The sequence below is a fragment of the Phyllostomus hastatus genome, unplaced genomic scaffold (assembly GCF_019186645.2).
Source record: "Phyllostomus hastatus isolate PE091 unplaced genomic scaffold, TTU_PhHast_1.1 phas_contig_40, whole genome shotgun sequence".
NCBI lineage: Eukaryota > Metazoa > Chordata > Mammalia > Chiroptera > Phyllostomidae > Phyllostomus > Phyllostomus hastatus.
The window spans coordinates 47,959,315-47,974,638 of NW_025333872.1; the positions used below are offsets into that span (position 1 = coordinate 47,959,315).

A 15,324-nucleotide genomic window follows, 5' to 3' on the forward strand; every position below is an offset into this window, starting at 1 on the left:
AGTCTTTGTTTTCTCAGCTCTGGCTGATGAGTTCTGTGAAACATTACAGCTTTCAAACAGTGTTATAAGGGCTTCATCTTTTGTATAGTGTTGGTTAAAAGGATATGATCGCTCGCCTGATGAGAACTGCTTTGATTACAGGCATTTATATATATATATATATACATAATATATATATATACACACACACACACACACACACACACACACACACAGTTGACCCTTGAACTTTGCAGGGGTTAGGAGTGCTCACTTTTCATGCAGTTGAAACTCCACATATAACTTTTGACTCCCCCAAAACTTACCTACAGTCTTCCCTCAGTATCCATGGGGGCTTGCTTCCAGGTACCCCAGAGGATACCAAACTCTGTAGATGCTCAAGACCCATACATGAAATGGCATAGAGCAATGCACACAGCCAGCCAGCCCTTCACACACACGGATTGCCAACCGTGAATCAAAAATACCATTTTTGATCCCAGGTTGGTCAAATCTGGGGGTGCAAAACCTGGGAATTATAAGGGCCCATTGCAGATTTATTGAAAAACATCCTCATATAAATGAACTTATGCAGTTCAAACCTGCGCTATTCAAGGGTCGACTGTATTTGCCAAATACAAAGGCAGTCTGTGGAAGGGTGTATAGATGTGTGTTCCTGGACTAGGGATGACTTCATAAGTCATGTATTTCCCAGGAAATCTGTGTGTAAGATTTCTTATTCCATCACTGCTTTGGGGTCAAGTTGGGTAGTACACATGCATGTAGACATATAAAAGCAGTGTTAGACTTCAAAACAACTTTTCTAAGAATCAGGAATTATAGATTTTAAAGCAATAGCTTCTATCTGGGTGTATTCAAGTATGAACAGTAAAGGAATTTATTTGGGTCACAACTTGAGGACTTGCAATGTTAGGGAACAGTTGTTCATGTAATTGATATATTTCTGAATTATCTGTACATATATGTTACATATTTAATTGAATTAGAGTAAAATTTACAGAATTTAGGATGACGGATTCTTGTATTTAGGAATTTTTATATATCACGTATTCTATAGAACAGCTGTCAATGGGGATACACAGAGAAAACTAAAAGGAAAGGACTATATTTTAAGCTAGGTTTTGTTAACAATGAATGACCTAAAATTAAAATATGAGGTTTATTCATAAAATATCCGACTGTGTAATATGAAAAATAGAGACATCTACTAAAGAAGTGACAAGATACAAGAGACATTATGCATAGGACAATGACATCTCAGTCCCCTTCAAAGTAGGCACCTGGGGACCTCACACAGTTCTCCCAGTCACCATCAGCTGCCCCGTCTTATTTTCCTGAATCTTATCAACAGTCTGAAATCTCTTCCCTCTCAAAGGTGATTTTACTTTTGGGAAAAGCCAGAAGTTGCAGGGTGCTAAACCTGGGCTGTAGAGGTGCTGAGTCACTGGGTGATTTGATGTTTTGCAAACTGCAGAAGATGTGATGCATGAACGGGCATGTTGTCATTATAAAGCTACCAGTCACCAGTTGTCCATAACTGTGGCCTTCTGAATCATCCAAATAGTTTCCACGGAGGAATGTTCAAGCTTAATGCAAAATCTGATACAGATGCATTGCTCTACTTGCTCAGTCATTTTGAATGTGACCACACAGCACACATGCTCACTCAGTAGTATCTACTGCCCCCACTGACTAGTACAGTGAAGTCATCATTGTTCACACATGCACATTCCAGTCCACTCTCCTTCACTGCCACGTTACACTGATGTTATGCAAACTGTTCTCGTTATATTAACAATGGCTGGAATCTTTCTGGACAGACCTCATATAAATTCCCATAAAATATGAAACAGTATTTCAAGATACACTGGAAACCCTTTCCTCTGCATACTTCTTCTTTAATTGGTACCATTAAATGCCTGCCTTTTATGTAGAAGTAGTCTATAAATGAAACTCATTAAAAATATTACCATCCTATTTTTAAAAACATACTTTATTTTTTTAATTTGAAGACTATGGAAGTTATATTTGCACTTGAGTGCATTTTCCTGGACTTTATCTTAAAGTGATTATTGGTGGAAAAATAATAACGATGCTATACAATAGAAAAACACACTGTATAATTTAAACACAGGAGTTCTAGTTCCAACCTGTCTACCCATTTGCTGCATGACGTGGGGTAAGTCAGATAACTTACCTGGATTTGATTTCCGTTTGTGAAATGAGAAGCTTGAACCAAACGTATCCTAAAGTTTCTTCTTGCGCTAGTACTTTATTATTTATCTGAGGGTTTTAAAAGACTACAGTGTTCATTGTCTCGCCAAGAACCTCAAGCAGAGGTGGCCAGCACCAATCATTTGAGGGAGTCAAACAAGAGTCTTTTGTAACTAAGTCCAGTACACTGCATGTGGGGTTTTGAGAGCTTCTAAGGGCTTTATATAGGGAAGTTGTGAAGATGGGTAACAAAATAGGGAACTGAAGGCTGTGATGGATAGATAAAATATGTAAGAATTGATTTTGTTTGTTCCAGAGAAATACGAGGAATAGCCTAAAAATATTTATAAGAAATTTTCCATTTATTCAACCAATATTTATAGCTTACTGTGTGCCAGCTGCCCTTCTTAGCAAGGACCCGAGAATGAGATGATGCTGGAATAAGCTGCAGCAAATGCTTCTTTCAGGAAGTAACAGTTTTCCATGAGGGTGAGATGAACCAGACCGGGTCAGGCAAGGTGCTTGGGAGATGTCCTGTAGCCCTTGGAGATGACGGTCCCCTGCATTTCAGATGATTTAGGAAACATCCTGCCTAATGGCCGTGTTTCCTCAGTACTCTTTGCTGTGTCCTTCTTGGTTTCTTTTCCACTCTTGCTGGCTTCGTCACCAAAATCTGGAAGATAAGACTCTCACTGCATGCTTCATTTCCCTCCCAATCAATACATACTAGAATTCAGGGTGATGAGGATGTCAGCATACCAGAATAAGTGAGATAAAATACGGTTTGAGCCTTCCCTGAGTTACGGTATCTCAGTGTAGTGTCATTAAAAGCCACCAGTTCCCAACATAACCACTTTTAAACATAAGCATCAAAACATTACACACTACAAAGCTAACTGTGGTCTTTGGGTTCTATGATGCCCCAATGATGAATCAGCCTTCTGCTTATGGTAGTTCCTATACCCCTTAAATGGGATCCCGGACTCCCTCCACCACCTTGCCTGTAATTCAGTGTGGCAGCGAATAGTGCCATGGTGCAGATCACGGTGGAGAGGTGATTTTGAGGTGGCCCGTTGTTGTAGTTCTTTTGCCAGTTCTTTCATTATTTAGATAATGAAGAGTGATCCATAGTTTCAGTGTTTATTTTCCTCTTTTACACTTTCATGAAAGTGGGAACACTGTAATAACACTATTACATGTATTTGTCTATTACTGCAAAAGCAAAACTGCGCAGTGTTTATATGATTTACTATATGTTATCACAATCAGCTGTGGATTTATAGACCTTTTAGAACTAAGGTTTCAAAATATGCTGTCTTACCCGTAGTAAGATCTTACCTGTCTCTTACTATGTAGGAAATACGCTGTCTTACCATAATATTAAGCTATAAATATCCTAAATCTTTACTACAGCATCCTACTTAGATTCCATTTGATTTAAACCTTCTTAAATTTGAAACAACAACATACTCTAATAAAGTTTTCTGAATGGGAGGGAAACTGTCTAAACCCTCCTGTTCAGTGTGGCCCTCGGCCCAGCACCATACACCTTACTCAGGAAGCAGTTAGAAATGCAGACTTCCAACCCTCCCCCCACACCTCTTGAGTCAGAATCTTCATTTTGACCAGAAAACCCAGGTAATTTGGGTGCAATGTAGGTTTGAGAAGCGCTGGATTTAAATTCACAAATAACGCTATGTCCAGGTGAAATTGGTTGGTAATTGGTGGCAGAATAAGTAGTTCATTATAACTTTTGATGTGGAGGAAAGAAAAACCCATGTGGAAATGACTCCTGTTGTCTGAAAATATTTATAAGCAATAAAGTATGAAAATTTATATGAAACCTGTGAGAACTTAGAAATATTGACAAGAAATAAGATAAAAAGCTATCCCAGAAAATGCAAACTAAATATGTATCCACAAAGTATGCTGTCATACACAGTGTCTGAGGAACATGGAAAACACCCTGACCTCTGTGTACGTGTGATGTAGGGGTGATGGTGGACAGGAAGCCAGGGTTTGGTCAGTATAGAGCAGAGTGGTCACTTTCCCACCGCCAATGATTTGTTAGAGATTTTCGTAAAAGCAGAGAGCCTAGTTGTGGCTGGCGCGCTTCTCACATGGTACATGGCACTGTTTGCTAGGAAGATAAAGGTAAACCGGAGCGTGTTAAGAGATGGGCTAGAAGATTGATTGTGGTGTAGGGAGAACTGATTTATGAGGAACGAGAAAAATAATTAGATGGGCAGCACTATGCTATAAAAAGAGACCATGGAGACATGGGTATTTATCTAATGTTTCTCCAGTGCTGTTTCCTGCAGTACCCATATGAAAGATGCAGAAACATTAGGATGTAAGAAATTTGTTATAAAGCAAAGCATATCAGCTGGAATTAGTCTGTTAAATTAGGAGCACTATTAAAGATTAATTTTAGAAAATTTTACCTGGTACATGAGAAATTACCTTGAGTGGAATGACTTTATCCCCAATAACTTTTGAAAGCTCAGTGAGCAAAGAATGGAAAATCATTTATGAAGTTGTTTAATTTCTTCCCAGGGCAATGATTGGAACCCCATCCCTTGAAACTTCTAAAATTGTGGTGGAGAAAAACCAGGTGGGAACTCCCACATGTGGCAGAGAGCTGGGGGTTGATGAGTGATGTTTTTCTTCTGCAGTCTCTTTGATTATTGCTGCTGTTACCATACCCAGATATTTTTCATGAGGTTTCTACCTTCCTTAAATTAAAAGTTCCAGTTTCTAGACAAAGAGCTAGAGAGCGTCACTCATCTGCCCTCCACGTCTGCCCCCTTGTCACTGGCAGGCTACCTGCACCGAGGGACACTCCTCTGTCACTTCTCCAAACCGTGTAATTCATTAAAAGATGCAATTCAGAGAGTATTGGAAGTGAATTCACTTCCTACATTTTCTTCATTCAGAAAGCTAAAACGATAAGCCCCAAATATATGTTGCCTTTTAGAGCCATTTGTCAAATGGATACAGAAACTCTGAAGTTCTGACATCATCTAGGGCTTCAGAGTTTAGTGATTGTTTCTTTTCACCAGGACAGAATGCAAATAAAATAAAATAAAATAAAATAAAGTTATTTGGTATTCTGATTCATTGCTTCACTGTTTCATGCCATTCCTTCAAATCCACATTTATATTGTCTAGGAGATTGAGTTTAATATAGGTGCTGCTAAGAATAGTTCATACCAAATATGTTGACTTGAAATATTTACTGGATATACTTCTTTATGCTAGTGTGGGCAAGTTTGCCAAACGTAAATACTAAGGCACATTAATTAAGTTACTTCAGGTGCTCCATAACATGAGTGAGTTTTTTGTTGGTGATATTTTTTAAACCATTATTCTGTTTTATTATTATTATTTACTTAATGCACCTACTTTTGTTTAAGAAATTCTCTTTATCTGTGGCCAAAATTTCTTATTCCTTTTCTTCCTGAAGGAAATCTAGACATAAATAAAAAGATTAGGATTACAGTGTGCTATTCTGTTCATAGTACAGAGGTCATCTCTTTCATATCCTGTTTTCTGTGAAAAAGCTTCTAACAAACTGCCAGTATCTTATATGGGCACATGACAACTGTCTTGGAGATGAAAATTAATTGAGGGGAAAATTACATGGATAGATTGCAGTCTTTCTTTTTCTTCTTTTGCTTCCTGATTGATATACTTACCAAAGGGGCAAGGGGAAAAGGCCTTCTCCTTTCTAAATCATTCTACTAGTGTCATATTGATTTTCCCTGCAGTACGCCCTGTGGGCTCAGATGATCACATGCTTCCGTACATTACTTGTATCGATGCAGCACCTTGACTCACGGGCTGTGATGACCCCGCTCAGAGTTGACGTTTCCTGGGGTAGGGTGTGCCGGCCTCCTCTGCACTGAACGTGAGGGGACCAACAGGCTGTTTCGCAACAGTACTTTTACTCTTTGAAAAGTGACTTTTGTTCACACCAAGTGATACCTTAAGGTCCCCAACATTGTTGTTTAACATTGTTTCTAATGCCTACAATGATGTCTTGAGTTCTTTTCTGTTTTTTGAAAATTTTTTTGTTTATGAAGGAAAAAAACATCCTCAACAGGTATCCAAATATGACTTGTAAGAAAGAAATAACTTGCGTTATTAAGTGTCTGAAAGAATACGCAGTGACCTGCCTACATGCCGTTGCTCAGGCTCCCCTCCTTCCCCTTGCATTGTCCTCTCATCTCGCCTCCCTCTGTTTCAGCTAGCCGTGAGGTGGCTGGAACACAACTGCCATTACCAGCACATGGATGAGCTTCTGCAGTACATCCGCTTCGGCCTGATGGATGTGGATACTCTCCATACAGTTGCCCTGTCCCACCCTCTGGTCCAGGCAAGCGAGGCAGCGACAGCTCTTGTGAACGAGGCCCTGGAATACCACCAGAGCATCTACGCACAGCCCGTGTGGCAGACTCGCAGGACCAAACCCAGGTTCCAGTCAGACACTCTCTACATCATCGGTGGGAAGAAGCGGGAGGTCTGTAAAGTCAAGGAACTCCGGTACTTCAATCCCGTGGATCAGGAGAATGCTCTCATCGCTGCCATTGCCAACTGGAGCGAGCTGGCCCCCATGCCCGTGGGAAGGAGTCACCACTGTGTGGCAGTCATGGGGGACTTCCTGTTTGTGGCAGGAGGGGAAGTGGAGCATGCCAGTGGCCGGACGTGTGCTGTGAGGACTGCCTGTCGCTATGACCCCCGCAGTAATTCCTGGGCAGAGATAGCACCCATGAAAAACTGCCGGGAGCACTTTGTGCTGGGCGCCATGGATGAGTACCTCTATGCCGTTGGGGGCAGAAATGAACTGCGCCAGGTTCTGCCAACAGTTGAGCGGTATTGCCCCAAGAAGAACAAATGGGCTTTTGTGCAGTCCTTTGATCGGTCCCTGTCATGTCACGCCGGCTCTGTGGCGGATGGTCTGCTTTGGATATCAGGTAGAAAATGCCTTGTGTGAGATTTATCAAAACACACCTTCATTTTAAATGTGTGGGGCAAGTTTAAAGATCAAGCTTTGGTAGTGTGGCCATGTGTAACTGAATGAATGGGCCAAGGCTGCCATTTTAGCTGGTTAACATTGAGTTCCTGAGCACCTACTCTACATAGAGCAATGTACTGGGAAGTAATCGACCTTCCTGTGACTTCCTGAGTGATTTGTGGAGTTAAAATTCAAGATGGAAATTAATGGCCCATCACACCTCTTTTCTGACCAAACCTGTTGTTTAGATTGTCAGCTTTTGATATTCATGACCTGTATTGCACACCAATGGTTTATCAAGGTTCTTTGCTTTTAGCTTTACCCTGGGCTGCCTGACTACAAGTCTTCACTAGAGTCAGGGCAGGTGAAATGACAGCCCAGTGAATCCACTGTAATAGGTATAGCAATGGGTATCTATCCAGGTAAGAGGATCGCTCTGCACTGATAGAAGCGATTGGAACTATTGACTAAAATAACATTTAGTATATCTGTGTAGTGACTCATGCCATCCTAATCCCTGATTTCTATTTAGCCTTCCATTCTTCCTAATCATTTAAGGGCATTATCATTTTAATTTCCTTTTTTTTTCTTCATTGTTTTGGGGGAAAAAAAGCCTTTGATTGCGGAAAAAGTAGAGAGACTAGTATAGTGAACTCCACATTCCCATCACCCCAGCCTCAGCACTCACTCCCTCACTGCTGGTCTGGTTTCACCCAGACCCACACACTTCTCCACGCTCCTCATGGCTGCCCTTTCACTTGTCTAGAGGAGTCTGAGAGGCATATGTATTAACATCACGTTAGCAACCTGTGCTTCCAGTTCTATCATTGAAAAGACCTAAAATGCTCGTCTTTATAAAGGTTTGCGTATTAGGGAAGAAAGTTACATCTTCTCTTAGTTGGAGGATACTCATTCTGTGACTCAAATAAAACTTATTGAATTTCCCTATCAAGGATAGAGAGTAAAATCAGATAAATACTGTAAGCCCTCAATTAATGTCATCAATATTTTCAGTGACTTTAAGTGAAATGACGTATAGGGAAAGCAGTTTTACCACAGGCTAATTGGTATACACGTCTCATTAACGTTCTAACAAAATGAGAGTGAACAGAATGGCATTATTTGAAGACCTGCTGTACTGAGAAACTCGGAGGCGTCTGTACCTGGAAGAAACGGTCATTATTAGGGATACCTGTGAAGGCTTCGCAGCTTCCCACAGCCTCTTCCCCAGTTGTTTCACTTCAGCTCTACCAGCATTCTCCCTTGCATTTACACCAAACTTGTTTGGCCTCTGCTCATTCCACCCTTTTGCTGTCCTCAGTAGCCAGGGAGAAAGCCACAGTCTTGCTTTTTCTGGGTAGTGCCTCCATTACTGGCAATTTATTCATTTTCATTGAAGAACCAAGCTCATGTCAGGGCTTAAGTGCCTGGATGACTGAAGCTGAGATCAAGACTGAGGAAGCGGACCCAGCAATTCCTGGTCCTGTACACCAAAAAAAGCATTCAGTGTAAGTGTGTATGTTAGTATATGTAGGTATGTTTAAATAAAAGCTTCATCGGGTGACTTCTCCCCTTCTCTTTAATTGTCTTCTACCTCAATAGTTAAGTAAACAATCATCAGAACTATATTCCTTTAGTTTTGCTGAAGAAACTTCAGACTTGACTATAAATAAGTCTTTGCTAACAGAAGAAACAGATCTCTACTAGACTTGGATAACAAAAGAATGACGGACTTATGAACTAAATGTAATTCATATTTTTTCCCATGTATATTCCTTCCATTGATTCATTTAGTTTCCATGTGTTGTTAATGCACTGCATTCTTACATTACCAACATTTTCTAAATTCTGTATGAAATTCTCATAAATATTTCTTATTCTTTGGCTATAAAACTAGCTTTTAAAATGCTACTGGAGTGTCCCTTATATAGTCTTAAAGATATGACTACTTAATACCTTCTTCAGTGAGGCCTTGAGAAAGCACAGAAGCTTATCTTAACCTGGCTGGATCTGTCAAGCTGACTTCTCTTTCAATATGGCCTCTATATTTCCTTTTCCATTTTATTAGACGTATCAACTTAATACAGATCTTACTGCTACATCGCTGTTTTCTCCCTACCGTGAAAGGAAATACATTTTCTTTGTTCTTCTTTTGCACTAATGTAAGCCGCATGTGTTAACCATACTTAATGGAAACAATCACAATTTCCTCAGGTTTGTTTCTCCCTACTGTGTACTTGAGATGGAAACTCACTTCCCTGTGTACAGTACAATACCTCTAATTGCAAAGAGGAGGAAATCACCAGTGACATTTCTAATACCTTCAGTCGTCTGCCTCTTTCCTTAAGCCCAGCTTATAATAAATCAATTGTGAATCTCACCATGGATAGGGAGGGGTGACTAGATTTGCTAATAGCCTGTTAAAAAAAAAGACAGGTATATTTCACCCTGACTATCACTGATTTTGAAGTGTTACTCTGATTTATTTGAACAGATGAAACTGTTTGAGGCTATTCCTTATCCTGTGCCAAATAATCAAGTATTTACAATTTAATTGATGGGGGATTGGGTCATTGGTATTCTTCTGATATTTTGCAAGCTTTGCCTGAGGTAAAGGTGGTAAGGATTTTAGAATGTGGATTTTTGACCTTATTTTTTCTGTGCCACATAACACAGAATGAATGTTTCTTTAGAGACTCATAATTTCCAGGGTGCTCAGTCTCTCCACAAACCCCCTTCCCTTTCTTTGTCCATTTTGGGGTCAGGATGCCTTGAAAACCTTTCCATGGTTTTAAAATGAGACAAGCAGAGATGAATTCAGAAAAGCCGGCTGTAGGGGTATGCCCACTAGCATTTGATTTAGGATGTTAGCGACTGTCACATTCTACAGGCTCCTGTGGTATTTGACATTGTGACCCAATTCACAAATGATCCACATCATTTCTACTTGAAATTCACAATCCTGAGATAAAATAAGCATTACATATCCTCCAGTTGTGCTTTAAGAGGTATGCCGTCCTCTTTAAGGTATTGGCAAGGACGACAAAGATCCTTTTTCTGTGTGTGACAATTGATCCTGGGTTCCTCTTGCAGAACAACTTACCTTTTCACTTTTGTCAAAAGAACCCAGCAGGATAATGGGAAGCTAATCACAAAATTAGTGCTTTAAAACTATAAAAATAAGACAAATGCCACTGCATTTACCCCAAAGCAGTATTTAGCACTTTAGTGCTTTCTTGATGCTTTGGTGAATGCTGCATTCTTATTAAGTCTAGTGCTGGTTCATACATAAATGAGACCAATTCAGCAAACACCCTTCCTGCCCTCTAGGAGCTGACAATCAAAGATTTTTGCAGCTATTTCATTAATGAAACGACATTTGTTAAAGCTTCTTTAACTCCCTGGAAGTTATGTTTATTTTTAGCTTGATTAAATTTAGATGAACTTTGCATTGCCATGTTTTAAGTAACTTTAATTTATTCAAACCCATTAAAGGGACTTTGGCTTCTTTAGTATTTATTAACATTAGGACAATGTAAAATTTCGTTAGTATGTTTAAATGCCATAGCTGTAGTTTTATCTGTGCTAACCCTGAACTAACATCTTAAAAATGATATGCAAACCATTGGGAACCAACACGGGGCAGAGCAGAGGATGGACTGTGGTCACAGACCACAGTCACGTTCTCATGGAACTTGCTCCACTTCTTACCAACCAGGAGATGCTGAAGGAGGTCCCTGAGTTCAGTAAGTCTTGTCCCAGACAAGTGCTAGAGGGACGAAGCAGAGTAAGACATAGGTCTTATGCTGGAGTTCTTGGTATAGTAGAGGGAACAGACTCTTAAACAGATGATTATAGTATAACATATGCTCCATGTGATGACGGAAGTCTTTCTTAGGTACAGAAATAGTGCAAAGGACATAAGAGACTTCAAAAAAGTGTGTAGCACCTTTATCATAACTTGGCCTCTGGTCCATTGGATACTTCCTACTTACCCATCAACCCTCCCATCCTTGTGCTTGGGATTCAGGGTCCAATCATTTCAATAACTCTCTTGCCCTCTGGCAAGCACACAATGTGGGACAAACCCAGTGGTCCCCTTGTCTGTGTCTGTGCCTGGGCAGCTGAGCCCTGGGGGCGGAGGCCAGTTGACTGGAGGGCTGGTAGGGCTACACAGCTCCCCAAGACTTCTCTACCCCGACCACCAGTGTCCTCACTTTCCTCAAAGCCCCTGCCTCTCAGACTCAGAGAGAGAACCTTGCCTGCTGTTTCTCAGTGCAAAGGTAAGTGAGGAGGTTCTCACAGAGAATCCAGTGAGATACAATGAGGTGGTGGAGAGTGTGAGGGGACAGATAGGCTAGATACGGTCTGGCAAGGAGCAGAGGGCAGAAGGCTGGGAAAACCTGGTGAGGAGTATGCAGAGGAGGGGGCACTGAGGAAGGTGCCTGAGAATGTGGGATGGGCAGGGCCAGAGGAGGAGTGTTGTAGAAACAAAGCCACAGCTGAAGGGCATGGTGAGAGGTGTCCAATAATACAGGAAAACCAAGGTGTAGCAGGGGTGTCCAACCTGCAGCCCGTGGGCCACATATGGTCCAGGATGGCTATGAATGCAGCCCAATACAAAAATCATAAATTTACTTAAAACATTGAGGTGTGTATGTGTGTGTGTGTGTGTGTGTGTGTGTGTGTGTGTGTGATTACATGTCTCAATGTACTTAATGTGTGGCCCAAGACAGCTCTTTTTCTTCCAGTGTGGCCCAGAGATGCCAAAAGGTTGGACATCCTTGGAATATTTCCTCTGCATTTTTTCAATCAGAAACTATTACTTGGAAATTTCAGTGAAAGCTGTTTCAGGGAGTGGAAGCAGGTGAAAGCCAGAATGCAGTGATGGAAGGTGTGAATGGAAAGAGAAGAAATGAAAACTGCAGCTGTGGGCTGTATTTGCAAGAGGTTGGGATGTTTCCTCAACCTCACTCTCTGGATTTGAGCTTAGCAGACAACTTTCCGATCATCAGGCTCCTGCCTGTAGGGAGAGACTGTGCTGTTTGTAGGTACACACATACTTCAGTCCATGTGACAGCACATTTTTCATTATAAATTAATAAATAGCATTTTGGCTTTAGGGGAAAAAAAGAGTGTAGGAAGTAAAGACAGAAGTTTGACTGTGAAAAGAGAGTATAGCCAGAAGAGGAAATCTGGGGTCAAAGGAGGGAAATTTTTTCCCTAGTTTTTTTTTTAAGATTTTACTTATTTATTTTTAGAGAAGGGAAGGGGGGGAGAAAGAAAGAGAAGGAGAGAAGCATCCATGTGTCGTTGCTTCTCAAGCACCCCCCCACTGAGGACCTGACCTGCAACCCAGGCATGTGCCCCAACTGGGAGTCAAACCAGCAACCCTTTGATCCACAGGCTAGGGCCCAGTCCACTGAGCCACACCAGCCAGGGCAGGAGGAAACTGTTTTTTTAAGGATGCGACTGCATTAAGGGCATGCACAGATAAGGGAAAGGAGAGAGTGAAATGGACGATGAAAGGAGTAGGGGCATCCTTGGTTAGTAAATGCTGAGAGCATGTCCCAGGTACCGGGAATGGTGATTAGTCCGGGGGATACAATATTTACAGTCATGAACAGGCAGGAGGGAGTTGCGGGGGATTCAGTCTGGGACAGGAGGAGAGACCCCTCAAGCTCCAAGCTTGGAGGGCAGGAGACCTTGCTGGATGTGGGTAATCTCACAGGTGAGGGGCAGAGCCTGAGGAGGTGTCTTCTCCCCAGGCGAGTGAGAGACAGGTTGCCTGTCAAGGTCAAGGTCGTGCAGTGTCAGGACAGGGTCGATTGCTTGAAGGGAGTGGCCTTGGAAGAAGTCTCTGAGAAAACAGGGAGAATTGACATGTGAAAAAGAGATGAAGTGTCAGAGCCCATACTCAGAGCCCACACTTTGGAAACCACCAAAGTGTGGTGACTGAGTTTGTAAATCTCTGTCCTATACTTTTGGTCGTGCTGAGCAAGGAACTGGAGAAGGCAGAGCCTTGGATTCAATAGTGATGGAAGGCCTTTAGGCTGAGAAATACCTCAGAGGATACCAGAAGGAGTTCAGCATGCTGGGATCCCAGTGAGGTGAATGTCAACGGCTTAAGGTTTGCTGGCAGGAGACCCAGGTGTGCTGAGGGAGTGAGCACAGAAGCCTGTTTGCTGCTGCTGGAGGCAGTGCCCACGTGATGAAGCCACCTGGCTGGTAGCAGTTTGGAGCTTGATCTCTTGGCATGCCCACTTAAAAGTTCCCAGTGAACTGCAATGTCCACTAAGATTAAAATCTTTGGTGCTTTATTGTAGCTGCCCACTGCCCTAGCTCATTACTTTTTCTCCTTGTTTTTCACTTCTGCCCCAACCTTTACTACTCCCCACGTGAAAGAGATGAAAACAAAACACTGCAAAATACCGATAATCATCATAGGATTATGCACTTGGAACCGATACAACTGTATTAACCAATGTCACCCCGACACATTTAATTAAAAATAAATAAATAAAAATTAAAAGAAGATAAAACAAAACTACTACAGCATTGAATTGAAATGGAAGCCACGCAATCAGATCACATATGTTTTCCAAAATAATTTACAAAGATCTCATCCTAACTGGCTTCCTTTTGTTCTATAGAAATAGCACTTTGTTTACCCTCAAATTTCTGCTCAGGGAATGAGGCTTAATGAAGTTAAATGATATCGCCAGTTCACACAACTAGTATTTGACAAAGTTGGAATTTGATCTCTGTATCTCTGGCTTTTGGAACCATATTTTTCCCATGAAACCACACAAACCAGCTGTTTATCACTCAGAGGAACATCTCAGAAACATACCCGCATGTTAAAAGGAACCTCCAAGTGGCACAGTGTAAAGTAAATGATGCACAGCAGAACAGTCACACCTGGAGGTTGGTTCAGGATCAACAATCATTTGATTATCTTTTATTGTCTAACTGACCATCTTTCTCAGGTCACATTGCTGAGCCACATAATGCCTTATTCTGTGTGGTTCTGTAATTCAGTTTCTAAAACAGAAATGTCAATATAAAGTTAAAAAGAAATTTAGTGATAGTACAGAGCTACTCTGACACACTGGTTTAGATTAGAACACTGTTTTCTGCAAGGATTACATATTATAACATAGTAGTCCAGTGGCCTCTGAAGTTATTAGTGTAGGTGGTTTAAAAAACAGTCTACCCCATTGCCTCCAGAATTCCTGTCACGGAAAGAGCAGCCTTTGTTTGGATGATCCATTTGTGTCTGTCTAGATGAACCTAGAGAAAGAAGGCAGAATAAAGAGTAAGCTAAATTCCTCTACAAAAGGGTATTATAAAGAAGCCATTTTCTTTATTGCTAAGAGAGAAGGTTAAAGCTACATCACAGAAATGGGGAATGGCTGAGGAACTTGGTCAGTGGCAGGAGGGCGATAACAGAGCCAACCACTCCGCAGCAAAGCCAGGGTGACAGCGACCAGCAGAGGGGCCCGGAGAGTGGCTGGGGGCACGCGGAAAGGCTTTGGAGGCAGGATTTCAGCTTTCCACAAAATGAGGAATGGGAGGGGGGATTTTATGGAGATTTTGAAGGGCAGCTGGCATCTGCATTGTGGTAGATTTTACTATTATTTATCATTTCACTTCTTTAAAATAGCACAGTGGGCATACTTGACATATTTTGGGTCACTGTAGGTGACATAAATACAATTTATGTTTTCAAGTGTATCAGCCTTTCCTTTATAGATGTTTTGTAAATTTGAGACTTTCTTTGCACATTTTGAGTATTTTAAGTAGCCATCCATTTGTAACAGAGATAATATGAGTACTTGTTTGAATTTAATGCATGAATTAAGTATACTTTTATTGAAGATGCTAATTTAGTAGAAAGATTCTTGGCTTTCATTGTTTATGTAGCATTATAAATACTCCAAACATATGGACAGTCTAATGTGTTAAAATAGATAATAAATAGCTTATTTTTGCATTTATTGCAAATATTCCCATGGTGTCCCTTTTGTTAAGAATTAATACTGAGTTTATCTCTATAAAATATGACTAATATTAACTCTCACCTAATGCCA

General features: G+C 41.1%; 1 protein-coding gene across 1 annotated transcript in view; it reads left to right on the forward strand.

Moving 5' to 3' along the window:
• Positions 1–15,324, forward strand: part of KLHL32 (kelch like family member 32) — a 184,603-nt gene that overhangs the window by 142,523 nt on the left and 26,756 nt on the right. The window contains exon 7 of the mRNA XM_045843238.1: positions 6,464–7,190. Coding sequence (XP_045699194.1) covers positions 6,464–7,190 — 727 coding nt within the window. The remainder of the gene's footprint in view (positions 1–6,463; positions 7,191–15,324) is intronic.